The sequence below is a fragment of the Indicator indicator genome, chromosome 5, assembly GCF_027791375.1.
Source record: "Indicator indicator isolate 239-I01 chromosome 5, UM_Iind_1.1, whole genome shotgun sequence".
Classification (NCBI taxonomy): domain Eukaryota; kingdom Metazoa; phylum Chordata; class Aves; order Piciformes; family Indicatoridae; genus Indicator; species Indicator indicator.
Genome location: NC_072014.1, coordinates 38,374,305 through 38,390,939, shown reverse-complemented (window position 1 = coordinate 38,390,939; position 16,635 = coordinate 38,374,305). Strand labels below are relative to the sequence as shown.

The following is a 16,635-nucleotide window of genomic DNA, read 5'->3' as shown; positions in this document are numbered from 1 at the left end:
AGGGAACCTACCATAGCCTTCAGAACCATGCAGGGTCCAGGCTGATGTCTGCTCAGCAGGTTTAATGATGGCAAAAGGAGTAGGAGTTAAGGGCAGAGAAACACCAGGGAATAGAATCATAGCACTGCTTGGGTTGAAAAACAATCAAGCCAACACCATGGCCGTTAAACCATGGCCCAAAGTGCCATAGCCCTAGGTTTCTTGACCACCTCAGGGATGGTGACTCTACCACCTCCCTGGGCAGCCTGTTCCAAAGCCTGACCACTCTTGGAGCAAAGAAACTGTTGTTCATCTCTATCCTAATATCCAATCCAGTCTCCTCTGGTTGGACTCAATGGTCCTAAAGGTCCTTTCCAGCCTATGAAATAATCAGTCTGGTTTTGCATAAGAAACTTACTCTAGTGATTGGGTTACATCCACTTAGAGTCACAGAACTGTAGAAATCTTTCAGTTGGAAAAGATCTCTAAGATCACCAAGTCCAACCATCAGCACAACACCACCGTGGCCACTAAACCATGTCCCAGAGTGCCATGGCCACACCTTTCTGGAACACCTCCAGGGACGGGGACTCCACCACCTCCCTGGGCAGCCTGTTCCAATGCCTTACCACTCTTGCAGCAAAGAAATTGTTCCTCATCTCCAACCTAAACCTTCCCTGGCACCACTTCAGGCCAGGGTAGTCACAGGGTCATTACCCCTTGCACATTTGCAAGTGATGTCACTCCATCCTGGGAGTGCTGGTGACCAACAAGTTGTGCATGGGTCAGCAATGTGTCCTTGTGGCCAAGAAGGCCAAGGGGGTCCTGGGGTGCATTCAGAGGAGTGTGGCCAGCAGAGCCAGGGAGGTTCTTCCCCTCCTCTACTCTGCCTTGGTGAGACCACCTCACCTGCAATATTGCATCCAGTTCTGGGCTCCCCAGTTCAAAGGGACAGGGATCTGCTGGAGAGAGTCCAACAGAGAGCTACCAGGATGAGGAAGGGACTGGAGCACTGCCCTGTGAGGAGAGGCTGAGAGCCCTGGGGCTGTTCAGTCTGGAGAGGAGAAGACTGAGAGGGGATTTAATCAATGTTTATCAATGTCTGAGGGCTGGGGGTCAAGAGGGAGGGGACAGGCTCTGCTCACTTGCACCCTGGCATAGGACAAGGGGCAATGGATAGAAACTCCAGCACAGGAGGTTCCACCTCAACATGAGGAGGAACTTCTTCAGTGTGAGGCTCACAGAGCACTGGAACAGGCTGCCCAGAGAGGTTGTGGAGTCTCCTTCTCTGGAGACTTTCCAGCCCCATCTGGATGCATTCCTGTGTGACCTGTGCTGGATTCTATGGTCCTGCTCTGGCAGGGGGGTTGGACTGGATGATCTTTGGAGGTCCCTTCCAACCCCTAACATCCTGTGAGCCTGTGATCCTCCTGAGCAGCTCCTTGCATGGAGGTCAAGCTTGCTGTGGTGCCTTCTGGCTGTTGTTTGGCCTGGCTGAGGCTTTCCATTTCTATTTGTGACTTTTAACTGCCTTCCCCTAGCTCTTTTTAGCAGTGCTCAGCCCTGCCAATTCCCTGCTCACTTGGGTTTCCTTGGCAACTGAGGGGGTTTTGTTTGGGGATTTTTTTTTCTCTTTTTCCTTTTTTAAGAGGAGGCACAGGGATTTGGAAAGCAAAACACCAAAATGAGGGCAGAAGGATGAAAATGAGGATAACCTTTGGGGATTTTCTTGCTGCTTTTTTTTTGGGGGGGTGGGGTGGAGAGAAGGAGCATTAGTTTCACATCAGAGTCATACTCTCCTGTCAGATAAATATTAATGCAGACTTTGTGATGTCCCAGCCCATTAGAAATTCCCTTTCTTCTGAGTCAAATGCTTCAGTTGTGGGGTTTTTTTCCTTCTTTTTTTGCTGTGGTTTGAGCTGAGAAACTTCATTTCTTTCTTCAGAATCTGTGGAGTCCATCAGGAGAGAGCAATGGAGGCAAATATAACTTAATCCCTAAGTGGGCTTTGAACAGGTTCATTAATTGGACTCAAATTCCACCCTGTTTTCATCTTGGAGTGATTTGATTTGGACTCAAGAACCATCTTTGTCATCAGAGTGTTTGTCAGATAATTGGCAATTTAACACAATTTTTGGGCAGTCAGTAGTTGGTCTTGTGATTCTCTTACCCAAAGACCATGGAGAAGAGAAGGCTCCAGGAGACCTCAGAGCTGCATTTCAACATCTGAAGGGGACCTAGAGGAAGGCTGGGGAGGGACTGTCCAGAAGGGCCTGTGGGCATAGGATGAAGTGCAGTGGTTTGAAACTGGAGCAGGGGAGCTCTAGGTTGGGCATTAGGAAGTTCTTCACAATGAAGGGGATGAGATATTGGAACAGGTTGCCCAGAGATGTGGTTGAGGCCCCATCCCTGGAGATATTCAAGGTCGTGTTTGTTGTGACCCTGGGCAGCCTGATCTGGTTGGAGATGTCCTTGCCAACTGCAGGGGGTTAGACAAGGTGAGCTTTGAGGTTCCCTTCCAACCTGATGCATTCTGTGATTCTCTGTTCACCCTTTTTTGGGTAGCTTGCTTGGTGAGCTGGGGGTGGGATTGGTGTTGGTGAATTAGTCAGGGACGCCAAACTCCACTGTTTCAACTTCTGTTCTCACCTTTCCTAAGCAGCAAATATCTCCTCAGATTCATGGATTAATAACCTTCCCAGATTCTGTTGGATGAAGACAAAACCAGCAGGCTCAGGGTCAGTTACTTGCTTTGTAGTTGTGGCACAAAGCAGCTTTTGAAAGGGCAGAAAGGAGACATTTTCAGGCAGTGTGGCCACCTGCTCTGGCTTCCTTCCAGGAGCAGAGGAGCTGGTGGCACCTCACAGAATCACACAATCCCAGCAAGGTGGGGGTCCCCTTCTGGGTTCTTCAGTTCAAGAGAGTCCAGTGCAGGCTCCAAAGATGCTGAGGGGCCTGGAGCACCTCTGTGAGGAGGAAAGGCTGAGAGCCCTGGGGCTGTGGAGCCTGGAGAAGAGCAGCCCCAGAGGGGAGCTGAGCAATGCTCAACAAGAGATAAAGGACCTGTGGGGGGCAAGAGGACTCTTGTCAGTGGTGCCCAGTGACAGGAAAAGGGGCAATGGACACAAACTGGAAGCTAGAAACATCTGGCTTTGATCTGAGGATGAGGAGAAAGTTGTTTGTTGTGAGGGTGCTGGAGGCCTGGAGCAGGCTGCCCAGAGAGGTTGTGGAGTCTCCTTCTCTGCAGAGCTTCCAACCCCAGCTGGCCATTGTGCTGCTGGGCAAGCTGCTGTGGGTGCCCTGCTTTAGCAGGGGGGTTGGACTGGATGATCTCCAGAGGTTCCTTCCAGCCCTGACCATGCTGGGATGCAGGGATTTTGTGACATTATGGCTGTCCCTTTACAAGCACCAGCTTAACTAAATGGTTAACACATGGACTAAAACTGGTGAATTGTTTACCCTTGAACATCTGGATGGGAAGGAGACCCTCACAACCTGTGTCTCGTGGGGGTTGGCTTTCCCACCTGGGTGCCTCATCCCAGCTGTGAAAACAACCAGATCCTGTGTTCTTCCCCCAGCCTCCAGCAGCAAAGGGCTGGAGCTGTAGAGCTGCTCTGTCCCCACATGTGGAGTCTCCTTCTCTGGAGACTTTCAAGACCCATCTGGATGTGTTCCTGTGCAACCTGTGCTGGATTCTATGGTCCTGCTCTGGCAGGGGGGTTGGATTCGATGATCTTTAGAGGTCCCTTCCAACCCCTAACATCCTGTGAGCCTGTGACCCCGTGAGATCCCATGCCTGGTGCTGGTGGCTGGCAGGAGGAGAGCAATCCCAAGCACAAATCCAGGCTGGGCAGTGACTGGCTGGAAAGCAGCCCTGAGGAGAGGGACTTGGGGGTGCTGGTGGATGAGAAGCTCAACATGAGCTGTCAATGTGCACTTGCAGCCCAGAAAGCCAACCAGAGCCTGGGCTGCAGCAAGAGAAGTGTGGCCAGCAGGGCCAGGGAGGTGATTCTCCCCCTCTGCTCAGCTCTGGTGATACCCCACCTGGAGTAGTGTGTCCAGTCCTGGAGCCTCTATTACAAGAGGGATCTGGAGGTGCTGGAAGGTGTCCAGAGAAGGGCCATGAGGATGAGCAGAGGGCTGGAGCTGCTCTGCTATGAGGAGAGACTGAAAGGGTTGGGGCTGTTCAGTCTGGAGAAGAGAAGGCTCTGAGGTGACCTTCTTGTGGCCTTCCAGTATCTGAAGGGGGCTACAAGAAAGCTGGGGAGGGATTTTTCAGGATCTCAAGAAGTGATAGGATTGGGGGGAATGGAATAAAGCTGGAAGTGGGGAGACTCAGGCTGGACATAAGAAGTTCTTCCCCATGAGAGTGGTGAGAGCCTGAAATGGGTTGCCCAGGGAGGTGGTTGAGGCCCCATCCCTGGAGGTGTTTAAGGCCAGGCTGGATGAGGCTCTGGCCAGCCTGATCTAGTGTGAGGTGTCCCTGCCCATGGCAGGGGGTTGGAACTGGATGATCCTTGTGGTCCCTTCCAACCCTGACTGATTCTAGGATTCTATGATTCTATGATTCCAGGCAGCAGGAGCTTGCACATGGTCAGGTTTGCTCTTTTCAGCAGTCAAGTTTTTTCTAGTCGTGCTTTAGAGGAGGGGCAGGAGAAATAAAAGAGGAAACATCTGACTTTAATTAGCAGGATAAATATACTCTTGGTGACATAATCTCTGACCTGCAGCAGACAGGAAATCAAACCCAACGATTCCTCCAGCTGCTGGGATCAGCCTCATGTTTAGGAACAAGAAATGAAATAAAAAGCAGAAGATCTTCCACCCTGGGCTTGGCTCAGGTCGTGCAGAGGGAGGTGTCAGAGCTACTGCCAGCCTGGCCCTGCCTGCAGGAAGGAAACAAACAACATCAGGGGTGGCTGCAATTGCTGCTAATTGAGAGGAAGCATCTTGAGCTTCAGCTCCAGCCTGCAGAGCTGTTGTAAAAGAGTTTCTGTATCAAAAAAAAAAAAAATCAACCAAAAACTCATTAATTCTTGGCATTCATGTCTGTGTGAAGAAATTTGCATCTGTTGAAGGGGAGAGAGCTAAATCTAGGGCAGGATCAGGAGCCCATCTGTGCTGGAGATGTTTCCTCTGTGCTGGGGATGTTTCCTCTGTGCTGGGGATGTTTCCTCTGTGCTGGGGATGTTTCCTCTGTGCTGGGGATGTTTCCTCTGTGCTGGGGATGTTTCCTCTGTGCTGGGGATGTTTCCTCTGTGCTGGGGATGTTTCCTCTGTGCTGGGGATGTTTCCTCTGTGCTGGAGATGTTTCCTCTGTGCTGGGGATGTTTCCTCTGTGCTGGGGATGTTTCCTCTGTGCTGGGGATGTTTCCTCTGTGCTGGGGATGTTTCCTCTGTGCTGGGGATGTTTCCTCTGTGCTGGGGATGTTTCCTCTGTGCTGGGGATGTTTCCTCTGTGCTGGGATGTTTCCTCTGTGCTGGGATGTTTCCTCTGTGCTGGGGATGTTTCCTCTGTGCTGGGGATGTTTCCTCTGTGCTGGGGATGTTTCCTCTGTGCTGGAGATGTTTCCTCTGTGCTGGGGATGTTTCCTCTGTGCTGGGGATGTTTCCTCTGTGCTGGGGATGTTTCCTCTGTGCTGGGGATGTTTCCTCTGTGCTGGGGATGTTTCCTCTGTGCTGGGGATGTTTCCTCTGTGCTGGGGATGTTTCCTCTGTGCTGGGGATGTTTCCTCTGTGCTGGGGATGTTTCCTCTGTGCTGGAGATGTTTCCTCTGTGCTGGAGATGTTTCCTCTGTGCTGGGGATGTTTCCTCTGTGCTGGGATGTTTCCTCTGTGCTGGGGATGTTTCCTCTGTGCTGGGGATGTTTCCTCTGTGCTGGGGATGTTTCCTCTGTGCTGGGGATGTTTCCTCTGTGCTGGGGATGTTTCCTCTGTGCTGGGGATGTTTCCTCTGTGCTGGGATGTTTCCTCTGTGCTGGGGATGTTTCCTCTGTGCTGGAGATGTTTCCTCTGTGCTGGGGATGTTTCCTCTGTGCTGGGGATGTTTCCTCTGTGCTGGGGATGTTTCCTCTGTGCTGGGGATGTTTCCTCTGTGCTGGGGATGTTTCCTCTGTGCTGGGGATGTTTCCTCTGTGCTGGGGATGTTTCCTCTGTGCTGGGGATGTTTCCTCTGTGCTGGGATGTTTCCTCTGTGCTGGGATGTTTCCTCTGTGCTGGGGATGTTTCCTCTGTGCTGGGGATGTTTCCTCTGTGCTGGAGATGTTTCCTCTGTGCTGGGGATGTTTCCTCTGTGCTGGGGATGTTTCCTCTGTGCTGGAGATGTTTCCTCTGTGCTGGGGATGTTTCCTCTGTGCTGGGATGTTTCCTCTGTGCTGGGGATGTTTCCTCTGTGCTGGGGATGTTTCCTCTGTGCTGGGGATGTTTCCTCTGTGCTGGGATGTTTCCTCTGTGCTGGGATGTTTCCTCTGTGCTGGGGATGTGTCCTCTGTGCTGGAGATGTTTCCTCTGTGCTGGAGATGTTTCCTCTGTGCTGGGGATGTTTCCTCTGTGCTGGGGATGTTTCCTCTGTGCTGGGGATGTTTCCTCTGTGCTGGGGATGTTTCCTCTGTGCTGGGGATGTTTCCTCTGTGCTGGGGATGTTTCCTCTGTGCTGCAGCTGGTGGTTGAATATTCTCTCCTCATTGCTCAGCCTGATCAGCAGCCAGCATTGGGTGGAAGCTCTGTGAGCTCCTGCAGGGTGTGTGAGCTCTGGCTGTCATTGATGATTTCACTGAGTGGCCACCACCCAGTAGGGATCTGTGAGATGGAGAACTGCTGCAGAGTGAGCACAGAGTGAGGTGTTCAGCCTGGGGCTGGAGTGGTGTGCTCTATCTTGAGCAGCCTGGGCCAGTGAAAGGTGTCCCTGCCCATGGCAGGGGGTGGAACTAGATGATCTTGGAAGTCCCTTCCAACCCCAACCCTTCTGTGAATCTATGAATTTGTGAATCTTGGCTTTTGGGAAGAGAACACCACAGCTCCCTCTGACTCTGCCCATTTAGCTGGTCATGAGAATCATGGAATTGATTTGGTTGGAACAGACCTCTGAGCTGGTCAGCTTCAACCATGAACCCAGCACTGCCAGGTCACCACTAAACCATGTCCCACAGCACCACATCTCCACAGCTCTGAAACCCCTCCAGGGATGGGCACTCCACCACTGCCCTGAACAGCCTGGGCCAGGCCTTGACAATCCTTTTGGGGAAGAAATTGTTCCTCATGTCCAACCTGGAGATCCCCTGGTGCAACTTGACCCTATTTACTCTTGAATCCTCCAAATGAACATCTCCATGGCTGTGGGCAGGTAGTGTTGTATGGGATCACTTCTAGATGGGTCTGCAGCCCATGTTTGGTTTCTGTGAGTCTTTTCCACCTCTTCAGAAGAGGCAAATGCCATCTTCTCCCCAGACCTTCCTTTTGGTGCCTGCATTGCTCTGCAGTGTTGGGTTTTGATGAGGTGCCCAGAAAGCCTTGTGGGTGGTGAGAGGTGTAGAGATGAGCAGCTCAGGACATGGTTTAGTGGTCATGGTAGTCTTGAACTGATGGTTGATCTGATGATCTTAGAGGTCTTTTCCAACCTTAATGATTCTATGATTCTCTGAGCTGTCATCCTGGGAAGATTCCACTCTGGTGGCTGAATCTCAAGCTGAGGAGTTGGAACCCAGCATGCTCCAGTGTCCTGCTGCATTGCAGAGTATCCTTGCTCCCCAATTCTTTTTTCTCCTTGCTCCCTAAGCTTCTGGAAATGCCCAGTTCTGGCTTTAGGGTCATTTTTTATTAATTTAAACAGATTTGGTCTCATTTGTTACAGCTGACAAAGCTCTGTCAGATGTCTGAAGGCAGTCTGGAATTGAAGGAGTTGATAGAGCAGGCACTGAGGAAGGTGATTTTTTTTTTCCTCTTGATAAAGATCTAATTACTCTTCTCATTTAAAATGTAAAGAACAATTATGTATGCAGCCTTCAGTGGTTGAAGATGGAGATAAATCATGGTAGGAACCATCTCTGTATGACCAGAAGTGGCTTTTCAGTCCTTCCACTGCAGTGTTTTGCACACATGCAGTGAAGTGAATGTATGGAAGTGTGCTGTGTGGTGTGGTTCCACCTTCTGCAGCCAACACTGATAGCACTTCCACACCTCCCACTTCAGGCTTAATGTGGGGCTACCAGGTAAGGGACCTCTTTTGTAGCAGCATTGGGGGTTTGGGAGGTGAAAGGCTGGATGTTAGGAGGAAGTTCTTCACAGAGAGAGAGATTGCCCATTGGAATGGGCTGCCCAGGGAGATGGTGGAGTCACCATCCCTGGAGATGTTCAAGAGAAGCCTGGATGAGGCACTTAGTGCCATGGTCTGGTTGATTGGATAGGGCTGGGTGATAGGTTGGCCTGGATGATCTTGGAGGTCTTTTCCAACCTGGCTGATTCTATGAAAGAGTCTCTGAGTGCAGGAGGGGTGTGTGGCAGTGAGCCCAGCCATGGGGACACAGGATGGCAGGACAGGAGGTGTGGACATGGCACTTCAGGACATGGTTTAATGGCCATGATGGTCTTAGGTTGATGTTTGGACTTGATGATTTTAGAGGTCTCTTCCAACCAAAACGGTTCTCTGATTCTGTGGCAGCTTCAACTGGCACTCCTTGGCTGGCCTCATTCCCACCAGGAACAGCCCAAGTGTCCCAGAGCTGAGGTGTGAGGTGCAGTGCACCCCATCCAGTGTGCTCGTGGTGGTTTGGAGCCACCCCCAAGGCACAGGGAGCAGCCTGATCCTGTCCTGGTCCTTCATGAGGCACAGCCCATGCCCCTCCTTGGGGTCTGGTCCTCGAAACCCAGCTCCCATGCTTTACCCACTCACTGTTCCCAGGAAAACTAGGTCATGTTTCCTGCAGAGCTGAGAGCTGGAGTGCCCTGAGCTGCTTTAGTCATTCAAAGCAGCAGCTGGACTGAATTCTGCTTTGAATTTTGGGGTTTCTTTCATCTCCTGGAAAATGAAAGCAAAAGGAGGTGGTTGCTGAAGGCTAAGAGTCACCAGCTCTTGCCTCACCTCTCATCCCTCACCTGGGAGCTGACAGGCAGAGAATGGTCCTGGAGCCACACAGGGTGCTGCTCAGCTGTGGTCACTGCCTGGCACTTGGTACCACCAGACCCTCTTATGAGCCATCTCATCACCCCCAGCTCTGAGGGGACATGTATCTGCTGGAGTGGGTCCAGAGGAGGCCACAAAGATGATCAGAGGGCTGGAGAACCTCTGCTGTGAGGATAGGCTGCGAGGGTTGGGGCTGTTCAACATGGAGAAGAGAAGGCTCCAGGGAGACTTTAGAGCTGCATTTCTGTATCTGAAGAGGAAGGCTGGGGAGGGACTGTTTAGAAGGGGCTGTGGGGATAGGATGAGGAGCAATGGCTTGAAACTGGAGCAGGGCAGATTTAGGTTGGACATCAGGAGGAAGTTCTGCACAATGAGGGTGGTGAAATACTGAAACAGGTTGCCCAAGGGTTGTAGTGGAGGCCCTATCCCTAGAGACATTCAAGATGAGATGAAGCCCTGAGCAACCTGCTCTAGTTGGAGGTGTCTCTGCTGACTGCAGGGGGGTTGGACAAGATGAGCTTTGAGGTTCCCTTCCAACCCAAACCACTCCTGATTCTATGATCTTTCTGTACATGTCGAGTGAGAACGTTCACAAGTGAGTTGTGTCAGAGAGGGAGCAGGTGAGTCAGGATCACGCAGGTCTGTTACTACTTGTTGATGTCTTTATTGTTATTAACCTTTGCTATTACTTTTATTACTACTAATATTAATCACTGAGTTTAAAAGCTACTCCTTTAAACAAAGTGAGTGATGTGGATTAGAGAAGTAGCCAGCACAGTTCTGAGCTCCCCAGTTCAAGAGAGACAGGAAACTACTGGAGAGAGTCCAGCAGAGGGTCCAAAGATGCTGAAGGGCCTGGAGCATCTTTGTGAGGAGGAAAGGCTGAGAGCCCTGGGGCTGTGGAGCCTGCAGAAGAGCAGCCCCAGAGGGGAGCTGAGCAATGCTCAGCAAGAGCTAAAGGAGCTGTGGGGGGCAAGAGGCTGGGGCCAGACTCTGCTCAGTGGTGCCCAGGGACAGCACAAGGGGCAATGGGCACAAACTGGAAGCCAGGAGGTTCCATCTGAAGATGAGGAGAATTTGTTTGTTGTGAGGGTGCTGGAGGCCTGGAGCAGGCTGCCCAGAGAGGTTGTGGAGTCTCCTTCTCTGTAGTCTTTCAAGACACTTTGGATACATTCCTGTGTGATCTGCCTGAGGTGATCCTGCTTTGGCAGGGGGGTTGGACTGGATGATCTCTGGAGGTGCCTTTCAACCCCTACCATTCTATGATTCCATGATTCTCCCCTTGCCTTGGTGCTGTATCATGACCTGGTAGCAGCATGGATTCATGTAAGTCCTGGTTAAGGACTCTGCTGAGAGCTAATACTGCAATCCAGGAGCTTTCCCCACTGCAGTTGTTTTCCCAGATCAAAGAGAAGCAAACCCTTCCCAGGCTGCAAAGGTGCCAGTAAGGGGTTACAATTAAAATAATGAATGCCTGGCTTCTGAGGAAAGTTCCTAAGGGCTGCATTTTCCTCCCAAGAATTTGGAGGGCTTTCAGAAAGCTCAGCTGCAGAACAGAAGAGAGGCACCATTCTTAGCTAGAATGCAGCAGGAATTCATACATTTGCTGATGGCTGCAAATGTTCAGCCCCATCAAAAGTCAAACCACGTGGAATAAAACCCTGAAATGCTTCTGCTTGTAGGTGGATCCTTCTTTCCCCTCTGCATGCCTTGGGAGATCAGAGAATCACAGAATGGTTTGGGTTTGGAGGGACCTGAAAGATCATCCAGTTCCAACCTTCCTGCCATGGGCAGGGACACCTCCCACCAGCCCAGGTTGCTCAAGGCCTCATCCAGCCTGGTCTTGAACACCTCCAGGGAGAGGACAACCACAACCTTCCTGGGCAACCTGTTCCACTCTCACTGTAAAGAATTTCTTCCTAATCTCCAGTCTAAATCTCACCTCTTCAAGCTTCAATCCATTCCCTCTCACCCTATCACTACAAGCCCTTGTCAGAAGCCCTTCCCCAGCTCTCCTGTAGCCCCCTTCAGATACTGGAAAGCTGCTCTAAGGTCTCACTGGAGCCTTCTCCAGGTTGAACAACCCCAACTCTCTCAGCCTGTCCCCATGGGGGAGGCTCTCCAGCCCTCTGATCATCTTTGTGGCCTCCTCTGGACCCTCTCCAACACTTCCATGCCCTTCTTGTGCTGTGGGCACCAGAACTGGATGCAGTGCTGCAAGTGAGGTCTCAGTAGACCAGGGCAAAGGGGCAGAATCCCTTCCCTCATCCTGCTGGTCATCTGTCTTTTGATGCAGTCCAGCACACAGCTGCCTTCTGGGCTGCCAGTGACCTGGCTCATGGTGAGTTTGTCATCAAGTGACAGCCCCAAGCCCTTCTCCTCCAGCCTGCTGTGGAGGTATCTGGCTTCGGATGGGTCACTGGTGGGATTGATGGAAGGGAACCAGCTCATGGGCTGGGCTGGGCTGGCCCTGGGCTGGGCAGCAGTGGTCAGTAGACAGTGGTTGGTGCCATCCATGTGTAATGGTGTGAGAGCTGAAATCCCTGTCCCACACTGTCAATGACCAGGCTAGCTCAGTCTGGAAGCAAATGAAAGCTGTATTTACAAGCAAATCTACAGTCTATGATGAAATGCAATGACTGTATACAAATAGACACTAGTCACAACATTTACAAACAGGTACAATCAACAGAAAAGCACAACCAAGCCCCCTTTGCTTCCCCCAAGGAGCCTTCCCCAAGGGGCCTCCCCCCCAGCCAGAAGGAATCCCCCCAGACCCCCCTGGCAGAAGGCAGAGAGTCAAGAAGCGGAGAGGCTGTTAGACTGAGCTTGTCAAGGCCAGTATGTTATCTTCAGCCAGAAAAGAAGAAGCAGAGAGAAGCCCAGCAAGCAAGCTGAGACTGCCCAACTCCCCAACCTTGTTTTGAGTAGAGATGCTTAAACATTTCTCTCTCTCCAATGGAAGTGTTTAGAACAATCATTATTCTGCTTTCTCACACCCAGTAGTGACTTATTTACATTCTCTCGCTTTCTCTGCTCCAACTTGGTGAAGAAAGATTAAAAAGGCAGTCTTAAAACCACCACACCATGTGTGTGTGTGGCTTTGTGTGTGGACACTGTCAACAGCACATGACTCCTTTTTTTCCCCTGCTTCATCTGCATGCGTGCTGCCTGGTGGCTGTACCCTCTGCCCAGCACACAGGTGGCTGCGCTGTCACCCAGGGGAGCACTTTTGCCGTTCCCTTCTCCTCACCACCCGAAGAGCTCCTGGTGGTTGACTTGAGCTGTTCTTCTTTGCAGGTACAACACCTTGCCCAGCCGGAGAACGCTCAAAAACTCCAGATTAGTGAGTAAAAAAGATGATGTCCACGTCTGCATCATGTGTTTACGGGCCATAATGAACTACCAGGTACTTCCCTTCTTCTTCTTTTGGGGCCACAGAAATATTCTGTGGGGCTTGGGAGGTGGGGGAGGGAAAGGTTAGTGGTGAATTAAGGAAAACAGTGATGCAAAGAGTTAATTCTTACTTGTAGGCAGTGCAGCTGGGAGGTAGTTGAACATAGTCCTTGTGTAGCCGTGGGATGAGTTAGTAGAGATGTGAAGACACAGGTAGACAAGAGCATGATGTATCCTGGGCTGATCCCCAGCAGTGTGGGCAGCAGGGGCAGGAGGGGATTCTGCCCCTCTGATCCCTCTGCTGAGACCCCACCTGCAGTGCTGGGGCAGCTCTGGAGTCCTCAGCACAGCACAGACAGGGATCTGTTGGAGCAGGGCCAGAGGAGGCCACAGCAATGCTGGGAGGGCTGGAAGCCCTCTGCTGTGAGGCCAGGCTGAGAGAGTTGGGCTTGTTCAGCCTGGAGAAGAGAAGGCTGCAGGGAGACCTTCTGGTGGCCTCTCAGTGCTTGAAGGGCTGATCAGAAAGCTGGGGACAGACTTTTGAGCAGGGCTTGTTGTGACAGGACAAGGGGTGGTGGTTTGAACTAAAAGAGGGAGATTGAGGCTGGAGAAAGGAAGAAATGTTTGACACTGAGGGTGGTGAGAGCCTGTCCCAGGTTTCTCAGAGGGGTGGCAGATGGTCTATCCAGTAACCATTGCTGGTCAGGTTGTTTGGGTCTCTGAGAAACCTGGTCCAGTTTCAGATATCCCTGCTGAGTGCAGGGAGGTTGGGCTAGATGAGCTTGAAAGGTCCTTTTCAACCCAAACTGTTTGATGATTTTATGTTGAGCCTGTTGCTGTTTGCACTAACTGATTGGACATGGAGCTACACAGCTGAAAGGAGAATTTCTCTCAGAATGTAATGGTAACACTTAGGAGAATTTCTCAGAGGAGCTACAGAAGGATGGAAGATCCAAGCTTTCACTCTTGGTACAAGTTTATAGCAAGGCAGCTCAAGTCAAATGTCTTCCCTCTGATGGGAAGAGTGCAAATCACAATCTTCTTCTAATAACCAGTGTTCTCCAAAGGAATTTTTCCTTTCCATTTCTGGAGAGCAAAGCCAGCAGAAGTTGTGCAGGAGCTGCATGATGCTGGACAAGAAGTGATTTTATCGACTGAATTGCAAATTCCTCTTCAGAGGGTTAGTGGTCAGGCTCCACAATTCATAGAATGGTTTGGGTTGGAAGGGGCATTCAAGATCAGCTGGTTCCAACCCTCCTGCCATGGGCAGGGACAGCTTCCAGCAAACCAGGTTGCTCCAGGCCTCATCCAGCTTGGCCTTGAGCACCTTAAGGAAGGCCTTTTCCAGCCTAAACAGTTCTGTGCCTCTAAATTATGCACTTGACAGAAGTAAGAAGGAGTTGCAAGGAGGAAAGGACAAGCAGGGTGGGATAAGAGCAGCTCTTAGACCCTTTTTAGTTGGCTGATGTGGCCAAGCTGCACACTTTTGACACTCTGGCTGACTTGGTAAACCCAACAAGGTTTCCTTTGGTTTACAGCCTGGGTGAAAGGCCAGGACTGGTCAGAGATGTGTCATCTGCTGGACTATTTTAAGAGGGACCTTAGAGCTGCCTTCCCATACCTGAAGGGATCCTACAGGAAGGCTGCAGAGGGACTTTTCATGAGGGTGTCTAGAGACAGGACAAGGGGGAAGGATTTGAAGCTGAGGCAGAGCAAGGTTAGGCTGGAGCTTAGGAAAGAAATCCTTCAGTATGAGGGTGGTGAGACTCTGGCACAGGCTGCCCAGGGGGGCTGTGGCTGCCTCCTCCCTGGGGATGTTGAAGGCCAGGCTGGATTGAGGCCTTGAGCAGCCAAGTCTGGTTGAGAGGTGTCCCTGGCAGTGAGATCGGAGTAGATGATCTCTAAGATCCCTTCCCACCTGAGCCTTTCTAGGATTCCATGATTTAAAAAAAGAAACAATCCCATTCTCAGACCTGAAATTCTTCCTCTTCTCTTCTCTTTCAGTATGGGTTCAATATGGTCATGTCCCATCCACACGCCGTGAATGAGATCGCCCTGAGCCTGAACAACAAGAACCCCAGGTAGGCCTCTCTTGCTTTTGGAGGGTTTGAGAGGCAGGTAAGTAGAGACTACATGGAAATCAAGCTTGTCAGGGCTGTGCTTGGGCACAAAACCCAGGCTCCATTCTGAGTCAGATGAAGTGGTGCAAATAAAGGAGGGATTGCCATCTACTTCTGGTGATTTTAGGAGCTGTGGACCTCTGAGGTCCACCTCAGAGGAGCTCAACCCTTCCAGCCCGGTGCAAGCTGTGAATCTGTGACTCTTCATCTGGCAATTTGCAGCTTAAGCACTGTTGCAGTGCAGGGGTGATGAGCAGCTTAGCCTGGGATTTTCCTGAAGGACAGCAAAATCTTCTTTTTTTTTGTCTGAGGGGTCCTTAGGTTTGAATGCCTTTCAGAGAGGGGTTCCTCCTTCTTCTGTGTCATGTTGTTGTTGAACCACAAGCAACAAGGCTGCAACTACACAGGGGAAGCGGTGGCTGCAAGGCTGTGTTCCCCTCCTCTCCCCACACACAAGCCCTTGTGGTCCTTGAAGCCATGTCCTGCAAAACCTGGAGCTCTTGCATGTCTCACAGAACCAAGTCTGACACACTGATGCTTGTCAGGAAAGGTGAAACAAAGGGATGAGGTGAAACTAAACACCTGAAACTAAACAGCGCTTAGACTTGACTTAGGCTGTCTGCTTGCTTTCTAGTGCACTGCTTGTTAGCTTGTCCTGATGGAAATCCTTCCTTCCTTTTATTTAGTTCTAAATCAGCAAGCTTAGGCAGAGGGTAAATGGGAAGGATATGAGAAGTCTGTTGTTTTGATCATTTTTGGTGTCCTGTGCCTGGAAATCAGGTGAGCCAGAGAGTTTAGTTTTCTTTTTTGAAGGAAGTCAGTTATTTAGATGCCTTCTAAGTAAAAACAAAACAACAAAAAAATCACTTTAAAACGTGACTGAAAATATCTGAAGGCAAAACAACATCAGTGCTGTTCAACACCTAATTTGTTTTAACTCCATCATGATTTCTGAACGAGGTTTGATTTTTGAAGAGGTTTAGGTTGGCCCAAAAGAGATGCAGCAGCTTGGAGTGATGTGTAGAGCTGATTCCATCCCCAGAAGGAAGTGCCCAGTTGGGTAGGAACTCATCTCATAGAATCACAGAATTGTTTGGGTTGGAAAAGACCTCTAAGAGCAATGGGTCCAACCTTCAACCCAGCACCACCATGGCCATTAATCATAGAATCATAGAATTGTTATGGTTGGAAGGGACCTCAAGGCTCAGCCAGTTCCAACCCCCCTGCCATGGGCAGGGACACCTCACACTACATCAGGTTGCTCACAGCCACATCCAGCCTGGCTGCAAAAACCTCCAGGGATGAGGCTTCCACCACCTCCCTGGGCAACCTCTGCCAGTGTCTCACCACCCTCATGGGGAAGAATTTCTTCCTAACATCCAATCTGAATCTCCCCATTTCTAGTTTTGTTCCATTCCCTCTAGTCCAATCACTACCTGACACCCTAAAGGCATATCCCAAAGTGCCATGTCCACACCTCCAAGGGATGGTGACTCCACCACCTCCCTGGGCAGCCTGTTCCAATGCCTGACCACTCTTGCAGGAAAGAAATTATTCCTAAGCTCCATCCTAATATCCAATCCGGTCTCCTCTGGTTGTGCCCAAGTAGAAACCAGCAATGCAGCCCTAACTGTCCTCTCCCCATCTCACCCCAGATGTGTGGGGAGTATCAGAGACCTGGGCATCTCTTGTGACTAGAGAGAATGGGCTGAAACTTGGATATTGGGAAGAAACTCTTTACAGTGAGGGTTGTGAGACACTGGAGCAGGTTGCCCAAGGAGGTTGTGGATGGAAAAAAGACCTCCCTGGAGGTGTTCAAGGCCAGGTTGGATGAGCCTTGAGCAACTTGGGCTAGTGGAAAGTGTCCCTGCCCATGGCAGTGGGGTTGGTGCTAGATGATCTTTAAGGTTCCTCCCTGGACCCTCTGTTCACAGGTATCACCCTCTCCTCTCTCCACACATGGCTCATAGCCCACCCTTGGATGGGATATTACTGCAGACCTATAGTAAGAACCTCTTGGTC

At 50.8% G+C, this 16,635-nt stretch overlaps 1 protein-coding gene across 2 annotated transcripts in view; it reads left to right on the top strand.

Moving 5' to 3' along the window:
• Positions 1–16,635, top strand: part of FMNL2 (formin like 2) — a 178,435-nt gene that overhangs the window by 119,161 nt on the left and 42,639 nt on the right. For both annotated transcript variants that reach the window (XM_054380889.1, XM_054380890.1), the window contains exons 7-8: positions 12,398–12,506; positions 14,498–14,574. In XM_054380889.1, coding sequence (XP_054236864.1) covers positions 12,398–12,506; positions 14,498–14,574 — 186 coding nt within the window. The remainder of the gene's footprint in view (positions 1–12,397; positions 12,507–14,497; positions 14,575–16,635) is intronic.